General features: G+C 37.0%; 4 protein-coding genes across 5 annotated transcripts in view; 2 read left to right on the top strand and 2 right to left on the bottom strand.

Annotated features, from left to right (window-relative positions):
• Positions 1-13054, top strand: part of LOC110841914 (DNA-binding protein D-ETS-3) — a 35186-nt gene extending 22132 nt beyond the window's left edge. The window contains exons 7-12 of the mRNA XM_035859700.1: positions 5406-5477; positions 10721-10774; positions 11365-11481; positions 11560-11626; positions 11712-11869; positions 12229-13054. Coding sequence (XP_035715593.1) covers positions 5406-5477; positions 10721-10774; positions 11365-11481; positions 11560-11626; positions 11712-11869; positions 12229-12374 — 614 coding nt within the window. The 3' untranslated portion in view covers positions 12375-13054. The remainder of the gene's footprint in view (positions 1-5405; positions 5478-10720; positions 10775-11364; positions 11482-11559; positions 11627-11711; positions 11870-12228) is intronic.
• A 117-nt stretch (positions 13055-13171) lies between these two features.
• Positions 13172-14571, bottom strand: LOC110846845. The gene is made up of 3 exons (XM_022093689.2): positions 14426-14571; positions 13978-14338; positions 13172-13896 (listed from the first exon to the last, which is right to left on the bottom strand). The coding sequence occupies exons 2-3, from the start codon at positions 14309-14311 to the stop codon at positions 13580-13582; spliced, it is 651 nt and encodes a 216-aa protein (XP_021949381.1). The 5' UTR covers positions 14312-14338; positions 14426-14571; the 3' UTR covers positions 13172-13579.
• Positions 14572-14687: 116 nt separating this feature from the next.
• LOC110846827 (pyrimidodiazepine synthase) lies at positions 14688-16441 on the top strand. 2 transcript variants are annotated; one of them, XM_022093670.2, is made up of 7 exons: positions 14688-15110; positions 15177-15287; positions 15362-15464; positions 15530-15752; positions 15840-15981; positions 16060-16190; positions 16264-16441. In XM_022093670.2, exons 1-7 carry the CDS (start codon positions 14876-14878, stop codon positions 16396-16398), a joined length of 1080 nt encoding a protein of 359 aa, XP_021949362.1. In that variant the 5' UTR covers positions 14688-14875; the 3' UTR covers positions 16399-16441. The 2 variants fall into 2 exon arrangements, with proteins under 2 accessions (XP_021949362.1, XP_021949370.1); XM_022093678.2 differs by having other exon boundaries at positions 15180-15287.
• On the bottom strand, positions 16322-17856 carry LOC110846857 (glutathione S-transferase-like). Its single transcript, XM_022093700.2, has 5 exons — positions 17665-17856; positions 17531-17580; positions 17368-17456; positions 16872-17042; positions 16322-16808 (listed from the first exon to the last, which is right to left on the bottom strand). The coding sequence occupies exons 2-5, from the start codon at positions 17572-17574 to the stop codon at positions 16483-16485; spliced, it is 630 nt and encodes a 209-aa protein (XP_021949392.1). The 5' UTR covers positions 17575-17580; positions 17665-17856; the 3' UTR covers positions 16322-16482.
• Between the last annotated feature and the right edge of the window lies 1 nt (position 17857).

Below are 17857 nucleotides of genomic sequence, written 5' to 3' on the forward strand. Positions count from 1 at the left end.
TACTTATGACTACATAAATACGTATGTTTTTGCCATGCTATTATGTTATTTTTATTCGCATGGTCCTTCGAATAAACGGCATATGAACTAGCATCATCATCCATACACACAATAACATGAAATGCGAAATGGAAAATTTTTCATGTTTCCGACATGACTTCCGACTCTAGAGGAATGTGTGTATAATTTATGCTCTTCCGTTTCCTTCGGCTCTCAATTCTTTCACGTTTTTGTTTGTGTCCCTTTTCGCTCTCTTGCATAAGCACTACAGGGTCGCGGTCAGCCAGCATAGAAGACAAAACTAAGTTATCGTAAAGTCTGGTTCCAGTTTGTGGTTGTGTAATTGGATAAATGAGGGAATTTAAAGACTAAGACCTCCACTTGTTGTGTTTTGAGACACTCGAGTTCCGGACGGAAGTTGGTAAAAACGCATACACCCACCCACACACATACACACATGCATGAATACCATAGCTTATCTCGACTGACAAGTAGACCACGTTGTCTTACATATTGCATTGCTGCTAAAAAAAACGTTTTGTTCAGCTGCCAAAATTGGTTACATATAAGAGCACACAGTCGAAGGGAAAGCTCGTATATCATACACTTATACATATGTGCTTATTTGTTTTAGAAACTGCGTGTGTGTTTTCAGTGCATGACTATTTGAAATTCGGGTCATGTAATTGAGCACTGTAAAGTATTGGTATAAAGTGTGAGGAATTTATAAGTTAATTATTTTTGATGAATGAGCGGACGTTTTTGGAGTTAAAATTTGATGAGGGAATCCGGTAAACGAAGGAAATGTTGGGGAAAAGATTGTAGAGCCGTCTGTAAATCCATTTCCTGTTCAAGATAAATTAGAAAGGCTGACTCGCTCCCTCCCTCCGATCCCACCACCACTGCACACACCTACAAATTTAGCTAGTAGACTTTGTACGTATGCACGTACGTGCAGTTGGAATGGAGGGAGAAAGAGACGACTGAGGGAAAGTTGACTCTAAAATCAAAAGTTAAGCGAAACAGACCTGTTCAAGTTGTACTTCATATCGGTTGCTTTCATCTCTCGCTCCTTGTGAAAACCATTCTCTGTAATAATATCTGTTAATATGAATATTTCTTTACCCCTCTTCCCAAAAAAATGTTTGTATGCATGAAACATATGCCGAGGCAAGACGTATTCCCCAGATAAAATTATCGTGGTTGGTTGGTAATCATAATGTGGCTCCATACACACACATAAATATATGTATAGGAAGCTTTAGGTAGGCATTTATGTACTTTCTTATGCTTCGCTCTCTGCCTACAAAGTTGATGGAATCAGGGTTGCTTATACATATGTACACACAGGAAAAGTGAGCATTATTTTCTGCTTTGCTGTTGTGAAAGTGGAAAAGTTGGCACAATCCTGCGGTTATGATATACATTCTACCGACGGCAAAAGGGAGTTCGTTTTGTTGCTATCTCTTAGATCAGCCGTGAACACTCGTTGTTCGTGCTAAAGTTGTGAGAGAAATTGAGCATTGCGGAATGAAAGGATTCGCTGATTTGAGATTGGAATAGGAAGTTTTCGAAGGGAGTCTCTAATGTAATATAACTCAACATTTCCTGACATTTGGAAATGTTAGTGTTTAATGGAAAGCGAGGGTTGGTCCATCCATCCATTTCCTTCCTTCGTGCGGTTGCTAACTTCATCCTTCGAATTCATTACCTTCACTCTTCTCACGCCGTGTTTGCAGGTTCACATTTGTCTGTAGCACTTGTGTTTCAATTTGCATCTCTTATTTTCTCCGTCTCATGTCGTGTCATTTCGCGTGTACATATGCACATTCTGAAGAAAAAAGCTTTTATTTGATATAGAAATTATTAAATCTAGCCACACCTCTCATAATTCAAATTACATTTTCTGAATTGTTGCATAAAAGTGAATGCTCGTCATTTAGGAAAGTTTTATTTCTAATCCGTCTGTAAATACACTCCTGGAATATTGGTGGTCCTGCTGGTTTTGCAGTTCAGCTGGAGATCAAAAGTAGTTATCTTTCGTAATGGAATGAAGCAGAGTTTGTGAGTTATAAGCGAAATAAGTAAATGAATCAAATTCCCTGGTCGGATTGGAGTTTGACATTGAACATCCGTGGGTGGATGTGAGGCTTCAGCAAACCCAGCCTAACGAAGACAAAATGGAATGGTAAACTGATTTATTGACTGTGATTACTTTTTTCTCATCTGTTGAACCAATGAATTTCACTTTGGAGTTTGTCCTTTATTAGAGGCAAGCAAACGAATAGCAAATCAAATGACGATCTCTATTTGCTGCCCAGTTTGTTATGGACAAAACTGGGGCAATATATGTAACTGTTCGTACATATGTATTAGTGGACCCCACTAAATTTTCTTGAGTTTGCTACGAAAATAAATCGATTCCTTCTGGAATGTTTCTAAAAAAACTGAGCAAATTTTAGTTTAGCATCAATTTATGTAGCATTCGAGATATCATTTTATCTCGTGTTTGCGGCAGATCTCTTTTTAGAGTAAATTATTATAATTATTTTTCTTAAATAATTTGTCAAATATTTTTTGAAAGCTTTATTTTAAATTCAAAAATACATATATTTCACAAAGCGTGGTGTTGAAACATTCACCTTTTTTAGTGCGCATTTAATATGTGGTAGAGAGGAAATGACAAACACGACTATTTATCCAGACCTGGGGGCATAATAATATTTGGCTTGAAATGACGAAAACACAAACTTGAATTCGGTATGCTTGATTCTCAAGGATAATAAGTGTGGGGACGCCCCAACACCAGATTTTAGGTTTTAGGTTGAGTGAGCATTTTCATCAGTGATCAAAGGCGGCGTCACCGCCTCCGGTGTTAAACGCAGCCAAAACTTTAGATTTGTCAACCACACCCGTTCAATTTTAAGAACAAAGGGTGAAATTTAACAGGTTTTGTTTGGTGGTAGATGCAAGAAAAGCAATCTAATGAGAAAATCCTTGAGCATGAGTTGAGCTCGACTGCCATTTCATGGGGCGAGAACACACAAATAGTGTGAGAGAGAGCGAGAGAGCAGATCAACACCAAATTCGTCAGTCAACAACCAAACCAAACCAAAGCCACTAAATCAAAGAAAACCAACTTTGCATTGAGATGCCGTGTGGGTGAAAGTTTGATTCCAGGCTTATAATAATAGCGAAATAGCACTTTCTTCGAGTGAGCTGAAACAAGGAAAGCTCTGAAGCGGAAAGAAATTGGAGTACACAAAGGAAAGAGCGGATGACGATGATAAGAATGGTAGTGGCATTGACTACATTTCGTACACGGTCCTGGAATCACAGGGCTGCATGGCGTAGGCAGAAAGGTTGCACGTCAAACGACGAAGGTGAAGTCGACAAAGATGCGACGATAAAGATGCAATGCAAGAAAGTAAAATGGACAAGCTATAAATATCTGTAAATATGTACAATTGCATAACTGACTAGTAATTGCCTCTAGATACTAGTTCGTTTCGAACCCGATTTGCTCAGGTCACTGGCAAATTATTTTGATTAAAATGCAACTTTGAGCACATTTGACCAATTTTTATAAATTTAGAAGGCTCTGCTTTGAAACTAATAGAATAAAACCAAACGGCACCCCTCTAAAATCGAGTTGTATAAGTGCTACAATTTTCCTAATCTTCCTCTTAATTAAACAAAGAATTGAATAAAGTTTAGCAAAAAAATTGCCAGTTACCCAAACAGAGAATCGGATTCAAAAACCCACTAGTACATATTTAGGGGACTGGAACTTTGAAATTAACAATAGTCTGATCAATCCATCTTGTAAAATTGGGAGATATTTTGATGATGAATCCTAATTTAGGAAATCTGGCTCTCCCTGATAAAGAAAGTATCGGTATGTACTTGCAAAAAATGGAAATGTGTTAGGGTGTCTTATTCCTCTTGTTGTACATACTTTCACTTTGCCCCGCTTATGCATACATGTGTGCATCTATATCGCTGGATCTTTTTCTACTTCACCTTTGACGTTTCGTTGAGAATTTGACGTAGACAGACTCCGAGAAGTGTGTGGGTGAGAAAGAGTTGGTGTAGCTGACTTTCTAATTGATTTCCCTTCTCTGTAGCGAGTGGTGTGCAACTACAGGCGCAGTTTTCGATAGTCGTCCGAATCAGATCAGATATCATTTCTAAGCTATTTGATTTTTTAGCCTCTGTGAAATTGGAATTAATCTCAAGAATAAAGAAACATTACATGATTCTACAATTATTCACTATAGTGTCTGCAGATTCAATGTTGGATGCGGAAACCTTGTCCAAAATGAGACAATAAAGCAATAATAATGCACTTATGGCACGCATTATACGACTTCGACAAAAGTCAAAACATTATTCGAGAAAATGTCCATTTGTTGGATGCACTTTTGCCAAGTTGACCAAGTTATGGTTGTGCCATGAAGGATGAAATGGGAATAGAAGCGGCGAAGAGTGAATAGAAATCCGGAGAAGATATCCATTAAGTCCATTATGTTTGCAATTAATGTTTCTATTCCGTCAGATTTTCGCTTGGATTGGTTGTTGGCTCGATTCGAACTGAACCCCCTTCAAATAAGGCAACTGACTGAAAATTTAACCAAGGCAGACCTTTCTCTCAAAACTCTGTCGTCTCGTTGGCGTTCGATGTATGTGGCAGTCCGTGTCCCATTATAATCATTTCTTTTCATTCCACCTCGGTGCACTCACCCTTTGGAAATTATCCCTCAGCAGTCGTCAACCTTATTTAACGCAGCAGCAGTGTTTGGCCTACGATGGAAAATGAATGAAAGCTTTAAAATGTAGCACACAAATCCTTGGACACAAAACTTGTGAGAGTGGAGACTTTTTTGTGTCCCTTTAAGTGCGTGGTTAATTGAGATGCTGTAAACGACACATCCGTCAACAGCATACATATAACACATATGAATGCATGTGTAAATATCGTACATACATTTTTAAACCCATTCAAATGTGGCGTCATACATAAGTGGACCTTCATGTATCCATTTACTAGCACGATTACATCCACTTGAGCCACATACAATTTTTGGGCTTAAGTTAGACCGCTCTAATCTGTATAGGTCGTTATCAACAATGAAACTTTCTCCTAAATTCGAGTGCAAAAAGTGTCCGCAAGTGCACTTTTGAATTTTCAAACTGCAAGGAGAAATTTTCCTAATCGGTTGATTGTGATTGGAGAGTTCTTAATTTATTAAGCTGAATTAAGGGGGTCATTTGATTCTCTTCAATTATTGCTTGAACAGAGCAGAAAATTCGATAAAAAGTTCAACTAAGCTTTCTAGCTAAACAAATCTAACGTTGTGTGAGTGTTGAAATATACTTAACCAATTTTTCAAATTATTTTACAGGTTACACGACCAATACTTTGAGTGGGATGGGGAAAAGCAGTTTGGATACGCATTCTCATTTGCGTCAACCGGGTAAGTAAATTTTATTTGATCCCTTCAACACCCTAGTTTCTAACAGGAACAACAAGGTTACTGCACGAATGCTCTGTAAAAGTTCTGCCTGGACCCCTGCTTGGTCAGAAATTAGCTTGCGAGTTATGCTGAAAATTAAAGTCATGCATGTACTTAATTCTTGCTAACATTTTCCATGTATGTACAAACCACAACTCTGCATGACATTAAGACAGATTGGTTTGAGCGAATTAAAATGCCAAAATAATCATTAGAGTTGAAAAATATTTTTGACAACAAACATAAATTTCGGAACGTGTGCAAGGAAGTACAAAATTACAACGGACGTTTCTCGCTTTATTGTCATTGCAATCAATGTTCCTTTCCTGCCAACATTTCCTTAATGTTGACCTGCCTGATTGCAGTTAAAGATAAGGTGTCCATTACTTCAGTTGTTGACTGCATGATTACGATTAGTCGGCCAGCAGCTCGCAATCCATTTTCCGTAACTACCAGTTATGCATTCGCCATAAACTCCCCGTGCTCATACGTATGTACCTGTTCATGCTGCTAAAAGTACTTCAATGTACATGCATACGTACGTACATATTATGAAGGTGTACATATATATTTGGTATATTTGCCCGAAATAGATTCGTTGCAACGTAAATAAATCAACGGGTTTCACATAAGAACGATAAAATGTCCAGCTTGGGTATGTTTAACAAGGGCCTATGTATGCATGTTTATATGCCCGCGTACTTATGCATGGTGCCATTACCTGTTTATTATGAAATTAATTTAAACTGAGACTGAGGCTGCACCTGATATTTTAAGACTTGGTCTTTCTCCACCCAAGACCTTTCACCGGCTGTTCTTCGAAACCACTCTTGCATCCATACACATTTATCACCAGATTAGCATTTCTGGCTTTAATTGCCATTTGAAAGGGCAGACTTATTTCCTTTATACACACATTAAGTTTCCGGTTACATACATATTGGCGTCTAGAATCAACGGGGAACGCACATTCTTTTCTGTGTATATGGGAGCGAGCCATGCAATGAGTGATCGCGATATGCATAGGACATTCATAAATAGTCGTGTGCATAAATTGTGCCGTTGTGTATTAGAGAACAAAAAATAATATGTGAGTGTACGTACTAGGGTCGCCGTGCAGTTCGCAATGCAAACCCAATTTCAAGTTTGACAAGTTAATTATGCACTAAAAACATTAAGAAGAAGGCGAGTCAAAACTTTCTCCCTTGCAAATATAAAGAATGAACGAGCCACTGGATTACAGAGCCGTCATAATAAAGACATAAAATATCGTAGGGATATGAAAATTAAGCTGAGCTTATCGCACTCAAATGTTGTTGGCCTTTTCAAATGCAGATTTTTCCCAATTAATGCCACTTAAATTAGCTACAAAATATTTAATGTTGGGTAAAGCTCAAGAAATGAATATTTAGCAGTAATTCGGCATTGTTTTTGAGCTAGAGAACGGAAACATTGGAGTTGTTGATGATGCGTGGCATATCCGTTGCTCAAACTCAAAGTAAAATCCCATAAAATTTGGTGGGCGAAACATTGTTGTGCGAATTCAATGGTGCGAACCCTAAATGAATTATTTTAATTTTGCACGATCAGATCGATCCATTACTCAGCTAAGGATAAGTAATTACACTGAATCAGTTAGTCAATCATCATGTATTGGATGCCAATATTTACTCGAGTAAATACATGCATGTATGTACGTACAGTATAAATAGTACATCTAATTTCGTGGTATGAAAATGCTTTCATTTTTTAACGATAAACTTTACTGATTGTAAATAAGTATTCGTCAATTGTCAGTTGATCATGATTGACACGAGGGTGGGAAACCAGGGTGAAAGCGAGTGAATGAAATATAGTGGCGATGTAATGGGATATTGTTCGACTCTTGGATGAGTGACTCTGAGAGTAAAAAGATGTATCAAACGCAGTCGAGTCAAAAGTTGGGGTGTAACGGAGAAATGGGATGGGTTGGGATAAAACGTCAGAATAATATCGTGTGTTGGTGTACAAAGATGTGACGCGATATGAAAGCCAATTTTTTACAATAGCATTTTTTTCACCATTGACTCCTTCGTTCATGGCATATAGTTCAGCCCCTTCAACTGCACCACTTTCTTCATACCGCACAGAATTATCTAGGAATGAGAACTACATCACCGCACACCTCGTCAGGAAGGCTACATTTTTATGAGATTATTGAGCAAAATTTATCTGCACATTGCGTAAATCACTTGAAAGCTCATCTTTATTATCTTTTATCAGCCAAGGGAAAGTGCCTCCAGTAACTTTGCTCGTCGATAATATTGATTGCAGCCGTACAAAAAGGCAATTAGAGACACCATCCATCCTTGCTGCCTGTAAGTCAGTGCAATCCACTCATTTTGTGTCTGTGGTAATTTGTGATGTGATGTAAGTCAGCAAATGCCCACGAAAGAAAAGAATGGGCTCCCCTCTCCTTCCCAAATTTTTCTATTTAACGAGATCTTTTTTCTCTCTTTCGCTCTCTTTATTCCATGTACTCAGTTTTAGTCCATCCCACCAAAGCGAATCTCTGATGCCCATTCACATTTCATTACGGGGAAATAATCTGTTCACAATTGGCTTACATGTTCAGGGAGGAGAAGAGGGCTAATTTCAAGTAGGGATAATGGGACAAAAGTCAATGCAATCATCCAACTGGAGGGATGCACTTTTACTTTTTGTCACTTTCTGTACTTTCTTGCCATTCTTTCAGTTTAGATTGTTCAACTATTTTCAGTATAGATTAAATATTGTGCACTAACTATAGAAATTGGCATGATTTCCTAATCGCAAAAAAATCTTGAACCTCGTTTAATCACGTCCATAAAAACAAATCTCAAGAGGCGCTATTTACTGTAAGTAATTAGAGAAAAGCAAACAACGAAGATGAGTCGTGGCTCTCATCTAAGGATTTATTTCATCAATTCGGTCGTGGACAACAACAAGGATAAATGAGCGACAAATGAATTTGAGCCGAGATTATGATGACAGTGAACAAGCGAAGATTGACCTGTCTGTCACCATCTTTACATAAGCGCCGGAGAATGTACATGAGGATAAATTACTCGAGGGTTGGCTAATGTCAATAAAACAGTCCATTCTTTGGTTTAGGTTGGGGTTTACTTGGGTTTCATTCGTGAACGTGTGTGTAGAAAGCTGAGGGCATTATTTCCCTTCGACAGTATACATAAGTGTACATATGCACATACATATGTGTACATGTAGCTCATTCATCACGTGTGGAGAGAGATTGCTTTCGGGGTCACTTGCTCAAGTCTCATCATAAACGTTGTACTGATATTTATGCTTTATACGTGTGAGTCAAGAGAGAAAGTGACGACGAGAATTAAATCGCCGCTTAGGGTTCTTCAAGCTGTATAGGTTTTCGTTCCAGGGTTTGGCTCATTGAGGACTAATTGGCCTGATCGCTCATTTAACAGCCCCAGCAACCTCCCCTTGGGAATACATCATCACATCATTACTGATCTCAAGTCAACATTTACAAACACTTTCCATCCTTGGGGTTATTTGGCTCATTTTGGGAATTACTTACTTACCTATGACTTTATTCTTAGCCCAGCTTTAATTCTAGATGTCTACGAGTAAATCTACCAACGGAATTTGCAATTTTGCAATTGTATATTTTCTAGATATTTATACCCAAAATAATGCATATCTAAATGTAAATTACACACATCTTTGCAAAATATGTGAATACGTTGAACTTATGTGTGCCAAATATTCATCGTAGTTTTAGGGATTGTAAAGCCATACAGTATTTGAAACACTTTGGAACTTTTAAGCTGAATGTATATAGTATTCCGCAGAACACTAGTCAAGGAGAGTAATACATTTACACACATTCACATTTTTGATTCGTGGGTGAAAGGAAAAACTGCTTTGTAATCTCTTCACGGAGTGGTTCACCAGATGAAAGCAACACAGTTATATAAATAACAACCATTTCAATTGTGTGAGCAAGTCCGTAGAATAAAAATCTACTGGGTTTGGTTGTTGGGGTCTATGCTTCTTAATGTAACAAAGAGAGACCGGCGTTTGATTTGCTCCGTTTGTTTTCCTTCAACAAATCCTACATGGTTTTGTTCACTCCTTTTTTATTGTCCTGCACACAAATGCTGAAAAGTGAATTTTGGTATGATTTTACAGAATCAGTGTATCCCCTCTGCCCACTCAAAGCATAACATTCAAGGGTGCTCCTGTGAAAGTATCGCAGAAATAAGACACACTTTCATACATACGTATATGCATTAGCTATTGAGATGAAAGCATATTTGTGCTGGCTTTGATTTTTGCTTCTGATATATTTTTTGTTGCAAATAATCTGATAAAAATCATTCAAGAGTGACAGAAGGGTTTGATGTCATGTTCACTCACGGTTGACATGACCAACATTCATCATCATCCTGATTTGGATTCAACAAAGGAAGCTTTAATTGACCGATTTGTACATAATCACAAATGGGAGCGAAATGAGTTTCTGGAGGTTATTTTTTGGTTTTGAGGCTAATGGGTTGTTACGTAAAAGGACAGACCCAATACTTACGATACCACAAAACAATATGTGTGTGTACTTACGAGCAACACACATAGGACGCTGGAGACTTGTGTGTAATTGAGAAATGCGCTCAGAACCAGAAAAACGCATTAAAAGCGACTCTTGAGAAATGTACGACTTTTCTTTTGCACGAATGTGAATGTCCAAATCCGATTTTATACTTTTATACTTTCGAGAACAAAAATTTTCCGCTTTGTTCCCCATTTTCACACGCAAACTTCCTATCTCATCTCACACTCATGACTTTATAAATATGCACGTATGTACATATGTAGCTCTTACGTAGGTTTCCTTCACACTAAATGTTCTGCTCCGCCGTTATACTTCAATATTCTTGCCAATCTCTCTCAGAAGGGAAAAGGAAATGACCAAAACATGCTTCGAAATGGTTTTGTGGCCGATACCGTTTCAAAATCTAACAGAAACAAATGGTTTTTTCCTTTTCAACTGTTCACCATGTTGGCAACAATATTAAACGCACGACAATGAATGAAACTAGTTGATTGAAATGAAACTATCATTTTCACCCGTGAATATTACTGTGTTATTAACTTTAATCTGCACAGTGGTCACTGAAAAATGAAATAACTCTTTCCTTCATTTTCAGATCCATACCAAATGTTTGGGGCTACCAGCAGTCGCCTGGCGAGTTCAGGCTCAGGTAAAAATGATTAAAAATTATTTAACACAATTTACTTCCTTCTGAAAGACCTACATATATTTTTTTTAATATGAAGGCAATTAGGTATACACTTTTTATTGGGAGAAAAAAGTATGTATGTGCATTGTGCACCTACTTAATGTTAGTGGGATGAGCACACGGTGAGCATGATTGTGACTGATTGTGAAAGTCACACATGAAACACGACCGGAGCACGGGAAAGCATGGGAAAGGGGACATTTTTCATTTTTCTTGTGCAAATACTGATTCATGTCGTCCTTCAATTTGGAAGTGTGGACAATGTCAACAAATCCGGACGACTTTTTTTTTGCTTCGTCCAAGTGATTTGTTCTAACGGTTTCTCTCAAGGGCAGTTAAAGCAAACAGAGAAAATACTGTCAATGATTACACGACGGTGAATGGACACACATTATATGCCGTGGGGGCAAAAGTAGAGTTGTCAAACAACTTGACGCGTTGCTCTTTTATCATTTTTTTCTCCTTTTTATTCCACACTACTGAATGGGCCTTTCTCTTATAGAAGTAAGCGTAAGTAAACGAATCTAAATTTTATGTAATATTTTTATTAGGACAAATCCAACTCTGGCAGTTTCTCCTGGAGCTCTTGTCGGACTCGTCAAATGCAAATTGTATTACTTGGGAAGGCACGAATGGGGAGTTTAAACTGACCGATCCGGATGAAGTTGGTAAGTCAGATCATTTGCTCCTTCACGTCACAGCCTTATATTCTTGTGTCAACTGGGATATTTTTTTTGCTATTGCAGCGAGGCGTTGGGGGGAGAGAAAGTCCAAACCCAATATGAACTATGATAAGCTGAGCCGAGCACTGAGGTTTGAAGCGATTGAATGAGATTTCTAAATACTGAGTTACGTAATTTATATTCCTTATTTAATCCTCGTGCTGACAATATTTTAGGTATTACTATGATAAGAACATCATGACAAAAGTGCACGGAAAACGCTACGCATACAAGTTTGATTTCCAAGGACTGGCCGCAGCAACGCAACCAGCGGCGACAGACCCAACAGCATACAAATACCAGTCCGACTTTTTCATGTCGAGCTATCACGCTGGTAAGTTATATACCTATTACATTATCGTTTATACTGACTTTTTCGTAATTTTGACTTATCAAAAATTGTTCTTCAAAATGCTTGGCTCATGGTAAAGTAGAGACCCAGCAGATTTACTTACACCTTCAGATCTTTTAAAAAAAAGTTTACGGAGAATTTGGGAGAAGGGCAAAATTTGGTATCCAGTAATTGGGAAAATTGATAGAACTTATTAAGTATATGACCATTTGAAGAAGAATTAAAAATAGAACCATATACATAATCAGACCATGAAAATATGCAGTTTTGTTACGTTTACAAGGATTAGAGCTTGTTTGAATTTGACTAATCTAACTTTACTTATTGCTGTTGTTCCACAGGAAGTATATTCCCGTCAGCATCGACTTATTGGGGCAGCCCCAGTGCGAATTTGTACTCGAATATTGCAGCAGCGTCAGGACATTCCATGCCCCCACATGCCAGTCACATGACGTCGCATCTGAGTTCGTATCCTCACTATGCGTGACAATTAGACTGCGGCCAGCAAAATATGTCGCACAGGAACAATGTCTCAGCATTAGACTTTCCATTTATGGACAAGCAGGCTAGTCCCTATTGCAATAGCTTAATGGGGAAGCCAGAGCAGAACAACTAGTCAAAAATCAAGGCATTCGCCGTCATCGCTCTAGTCTGGTCGCAAGACTTGCCATGAAAAATTGTAAACTGTTCCATATTAAAAGAAACGCATTCTGGTCGTACAAGTAAAGCTACTACATAATATTATTTAAAAAATTGAAGCATGTATAAATGTATTTAAACAGGGAATTTTGTGTAAATACAACCTGTAAATTCCCAGCGTGTAAAACGGATTATCTATACTCTGCTGTCTAATACTAAGTATTTAGATGTAGATTTGTAGCCTATTAAAAATCCGGGTTAAAAAAATATCTATTGTCAATTATTGCTAAATACAAATTAATATTGTAGAACAGTTTTGTCTTCCCTATAAGGTTACTACTCATCACTATACAAATAATGCATTCCAGTCATTTGTAGCCAGGTCATTCCAATTAATCCGATTTTCTCATTCGAGGATGCTGGTTTTGTACTCCTACATGAACATGCAGACATAAACCATACTGGCAATAATGTTAGCAGCGAATTTGAATCGAATCAACACTTTGAATTTCTAATTGTAAAATATTATAAAAACTATAAAACCCCCTATAATATAATCGTGACATAATATAATCGAATCATTCAGATTACAGTTAAGCTCTGAAACATTTATAGAATAAATGAAGAATCTCAAGAAACAATCAGTTATGAACATCAACTTTAGTTGAAAGACGACTAGTACGTTAATTTAATTCAACAGAAATGTATAAAAATAAGAACATTAGTTTAGTTGATTATTAACGCGTATAATATTTCAAAAACTTATATAATCTTAAAGATAATTAAATTCGTTGAGATTTAAAAAATAATAAACGCGATTTCGTTCTAAATAAATTGTATTATTTTCTTTCAAAGAATTCCCTTTGAAAAATGTTCCATCCTGGCAGTGACTCAACGAGTTATTCACCATTTAATCTCAGAGCCTTCAATAAACTAAAAATTTCTGCATGTTTTAATATGCAGCAAAATAAATTGTTCATCAGAGTATGGGAATTTTAGCTGTAAAATGTATAAATTGTTTAACAACCAATGCCGCTTCAGGAATTGATGATGCTAACTTAATGGTGTTAAAATGATTGTAGATGGGTCCAAAGAAACCGAAGGAATTACAACTTCGCTTTGATCGGATTCCATAATCTGTATTTCATGTGTAATTGTTCTGAAATTTTCTTGTGGTGGTTGTAATATTTGAATTTCTGTGTCTGGGATCATATTTATACTCTGTTGTTCTCTGCCATCCGAAATCTTCTTTGGTGAGTTTGATCCAGTCGATTTCCGTTCTAGATATCCAACCATTTTATTCAGAGTAGCAATTGTGTCCTTTAACCTATTTTTTTCTTCTTGACCCAAAGTTCCATTCATTTCGGCATCTATTTAAAAATAAGAAAACATATATTATGCATATTTTTATATATCTTCAAATCTTATCACAAACTTATACAGCTTCATACTTCTTTTAATACGTTGAACGCTCGTCTTTTTCATTCCTAGGTCAGTAGCGAGTTTTCTTAACGTCTTCGCAGGGTCATTCTTAATTGCATTTTCGACCAGAGCCATGTTTGTGGGGGTAAATGATGTTTTGGGTCGCCCGGTTCTCAAGAGATCTGCCACTGACCCGGTGGCATCAAATTTCTTGTTGATGGCGACAATTGTTTTGCACGATGGTGGAGTCGTTCCAAACTTTTGCTGCCAAGCCAGTTGAACTTTGCGTGGTTGTTCATGAAGGGAGTACAGGCGGACGCATTCTATTCGTTCTTTCAGCGTTAGCTTAGTTGTCGTCCGCATTTTGAAGCGTCGTATAATTTATACAATCTATACGAATTTGAAAATTAAATGATGAAAAATATGGCAAAGCATACTGACTGACGAAGAGAAGAAAAGATGTAGATTTGTACTTACGATGCTGTGCACTAACTGATAAATTATATAATACACCATCCTCATCTGAGTTAACTAACTAACACGGAAGTATGTATTAAACTGAACAACAATCATCAGTCAAAAATATGTAAATGTCGCCTGTACATTCGCGGAGACTTTCTCTCTTGTATTTGATTCTGGGGAAATGGAGATTGCTTGCAACAGATTCATGTAAATACCTTTGTTTCCTCGTTTTTAACTTTCTCCATATTAATAATGTTTTATGATAGTGAAAGTTCAGGGAATCCCTAAAAATTGGATTTGGTGGACGTTGAAATTTTTTGGAACAAAAATAAAAATTCGAATTTATTTTTTCTAAAAGTTGATGCATTACATTTGGATTTTTTGATTGTCCTTGAGTTTAGTGTCCATACATTTTACATAGTCACATACGCATACCTAGTCCACATATGTGCATATGCATGAAGTATGTGGAGATATGCGATAAAACCATCGTTATCTTCTACAGTTGGGTTGATATTAAATAATTTATTTGCTGTCACTAAAATTAAGACTTGTGTGAAACATTTGCAACTACTTAAATCACTAAATATACGCGTTAAGTTAGATTCCAAAATAAATAAATATTGGTTCAACATGTTGAACAAATATGTCCGAGTATTGCCAAAGTTGGGTGAATTTTCTCAGCTATCCAAGTACACAGGTAATACTTAAAAAATGTTTGCAATTAATCCCCGAAGTTTGTTCATCAACGTTTGTCCTTGTCAAGTAGGTGGTCAGAGACTTGTTAAAAGCATCTCAACTTGTCCTGTCTTGCAAGAACGCTCCAATTACTCACCGAGCTATTATTACAAGATGAACTCGAAGCATTTATCCAAAGGTTCGAGTTATTTAACGATTTGATGAAATACCGGCTCTTTTGCTAAATATGTAATCTTGATTTTATTTCCACAGATTCACTACAGCCCCCAACAACAGAAAAGATTCGCATCTACAGTATGCGATTTTGTCCTTTTGCTCAGAGAGCACTCCTTGTCTTGATTGCAAAGGGAATTCCGTATGGCCTTATATGTACAGTGCGTTCATTAATAGCAACAATGGGGATAATTATAAATTATGCAGGCATGATGTGGTAAACTGTAACTTGAAAGAGAAACCAACGTGGTTGAAGGAACTGAATCCCTTGGAGAAAGTTCCAATTGTGGAACTTCCGGGTGGCAAAGTAATTTACGAAAGTTTGATTGTCGCCGACTACTTTGATGAAATGTTTGAGGCTCGGCGACTGAGGGCAGTGGATCATGTCCAGAAAGCAATTGATAGAATTTGGATTGATAGATTTGGGAAGGTATGCGAAATACGGGATTCATTTTAAAAGGAATGTACATAAATACAATACATATACTAAAATTATGACTACAATGACCATATGCAGGCAATAGCAAACTTTTACAAAGTTTTGTTTGCCATTCCAAAAGATGACCAAGAAACTATTCAGAAATATTTACCACGATTTGCAACCGGCTTGAAAGACTTGGACAAGGAATTAAGCGAGCGAAAAACTAAATTTTTTGGAGGTTGCAAATTTGTTTTATTGCAATGCAATATGCATTGATGTGTAACACTGTTCAATAACAACGCTAAAACTATTACAGGTGATGATCTACCTGGAATGTTAGATTATATGATTTGGCCATGGATAGAACGATATCCTGTTTTTAAAGCAGTCATTCCTGCACAATATTCTGACGACGTACAAAAACTGACGAACGATGTTTCCACTATTGTAAGTTTCGAGTATTAAGATTTGAGTATGAAATCAATAGAAAATATTCTGTAATTCAACGGTATTGCTACAGAATCGATGGACGGCAGACATGATGCAAGATTTTGCTGTAAAAGAATTCATTTTACCCATTGAAGTGCACAAAGAATTTATTCAGAGTTTATTGTCTGGATCCCCAAATTATAATATTTTAGATGCGAAATTGTGATTTGAATACTGATTAAACACTTTTAAAATTTTGTATGCTGAAATTGGATGATAATGACACACAGAGAAATTTTTGCATGCAATTTTACATGACAAATCCAAACAACGAAGCTTGTGGCCGTTTGTCGACCCAAGCTGCGATTTGTGGTATGGAAAATACGTTGGACATTTGTTTTTGAAGGGCCGGGTACTTGTCCAACAGCCCATCATCGATGGTATCTCTCCAGATTTCCAAGAAATTGGTCAGCCAAAAATCTGCCCAGGTCACCGTGTTTCCAACGACATAGTTTCCATTCTTGGCCACAATATCATTAAACTTTCCCAGAAAATGGGGGAAGATGTTGTCAAGTAGGTCCTTTTTGATCGCTCCTTGTTTTTCTGGATCTTGTTCAACATAAAAAGGAGCCCATTCTAGATAAATAATCATGTATTTAAACTCAACCTGACGGTTATCGTAATATTTTATGAACTAACTTGAGCGACAATCTTGAATATGGAGAACGATTTCCAAACAACGAGCTTGTCCAATCGGGTCATTTGGTACCAGATTAAATTTCTTGGCCAAAAACTCACTGATCGCAACCGATTGGGTCATTTCAGTCCCATCCTCCAGAGTTAGAATTGGTAGCTGGCCCCACAGAAGAGCTATATGTCAAATCGACATATTTTTATTAGCATGTTAATCTATATTATAAGCTGGAAATGTTTGTCTGCAACGGAAGTGAAAGTAATTTTCCGTGACGGAAGTAAAAACGGAAAGTTTCACTTCCGTCGCCAACAGGCATTTCTAGCTAATTATATAGTAAAAAATGATTCGCTGGAATTATGTATGAACAATCCGACTTAATTTTCACGAAAATTAAATAAGCTCTCGCCCGGCGGGAGACGGGCTTATACGCTAGTTATCTTTATAAATTAACAAAATTTTTCAAAGCGTGCTGATGCTACTTTTTCATATGAATGTACATACTTGCTTTTTTCTCTGGCCAGTTTGCAGCTTCAACTCTATCATCCTCAAATTCCTGATTACTATGAAGGAGAATCCATCGGATCGGCTCGCTTAAATGTCACCAGTAATTAATTATTTGTTAGCCCAATAACTAATTTTAATCAATAGCTTAATAATTGGTTACCCCAAAACCTTCAAGTTGAAATATGTCAGCTTGTATCCACCCATGATGTCCTAATAAATGTTTAATAAATGTCTAAACACATGTAAAATAAGCTTTAAGTAATATCAAGTTAAACACATGCATTCTATACTTACGCGATGTGAAAAGTTGATTTTACAAAAAATAAGATAAAATTTTGTGAAGCCGGGACCACAGCCAAGTTACAAATAATTCAAGCTAGAAATTTCAACCGCATATATATACAAATTGTTATAGGTATTCACCAACTTTTTAACCTTTAATGTATAGACGACACGAGTGATTTGTTGTTTGTAAAATATTGAGACC

Source organism: Folsomia candida, unplaced genomic scaffold, assembly GCF_002217175.1.
Source record: "Folsomia candida strain VU population unplaced genomic scaffold, ASM221717v1 Fcan01_Sc001, whole genome shotgun sequence".
NCBI classification, from domain to species: Eukaryota; Metazoa; Arthropoda; class Collembola; order Entomobryomorpha; family Isotomidae; genus Folsomia; species Folsomia candida.

Excerpts from the sequence above, each read along its gene's own strand:
- LOC110846827 (XM_022093670.2), top strand. The coding sequence starts at position 14,876 with ATGTGGAGATATGCGATAAAACCATCGTTATCTTCTACAGTTGGGTTG. Across the intron at positions 15,288-15,361 it reads CTCGAAGCATTTATCCAAAG|ATTCACTACAGCCCCCAACA; the intron begins GTTCGAGTTATT and ends TTATTTCCACAG. Across the intron at positions 15,465-15,529 it reads TTGATTGCAAAGGGAATTCC|GCATGATGTGGTAAACTGTA; the intron begins GTATGGCCTTAT and ends TAAATTATGCAG.
- LOC110846845 (XM_022093689.2), bottom strand. The coding sequence starts at position 14,311 with ATGCGGACGACAACTAAGCTAACGCTGAAAGAACGAATAGAATGCGTC. Across the intron at positions 13,897-13,977 it reads CGTTCAACGTATTAAAAGAA|ATGCCGAAATGAATGGAACT; the intron begins GTATGAAGCTGT and ends ATTTTTAAATAG.
- LOC110846857 (XM_022093700.2), bottom strand. The coding sequence starts at position 17,574 with ATGGGTGGATACAAGCTGACATATTTCAACTTGAAGGTTTTGGG. Across the intron at positions 17,043-17,367 it reads CTGGCCAGAGAAAAAAGCAA|CTCTTCTGTGGGGCCAGCTA; the intron begins GTATGTACATTC and ends TTTGACATATAG. Across the intron at positions 16,809-16,871 it reads TATTCAAGATTGTCGCTCAA|AATGGGCTCCTTTTTATGTT; the intron begins GTTAGTTCATAA and ends TTATTTATCTAG.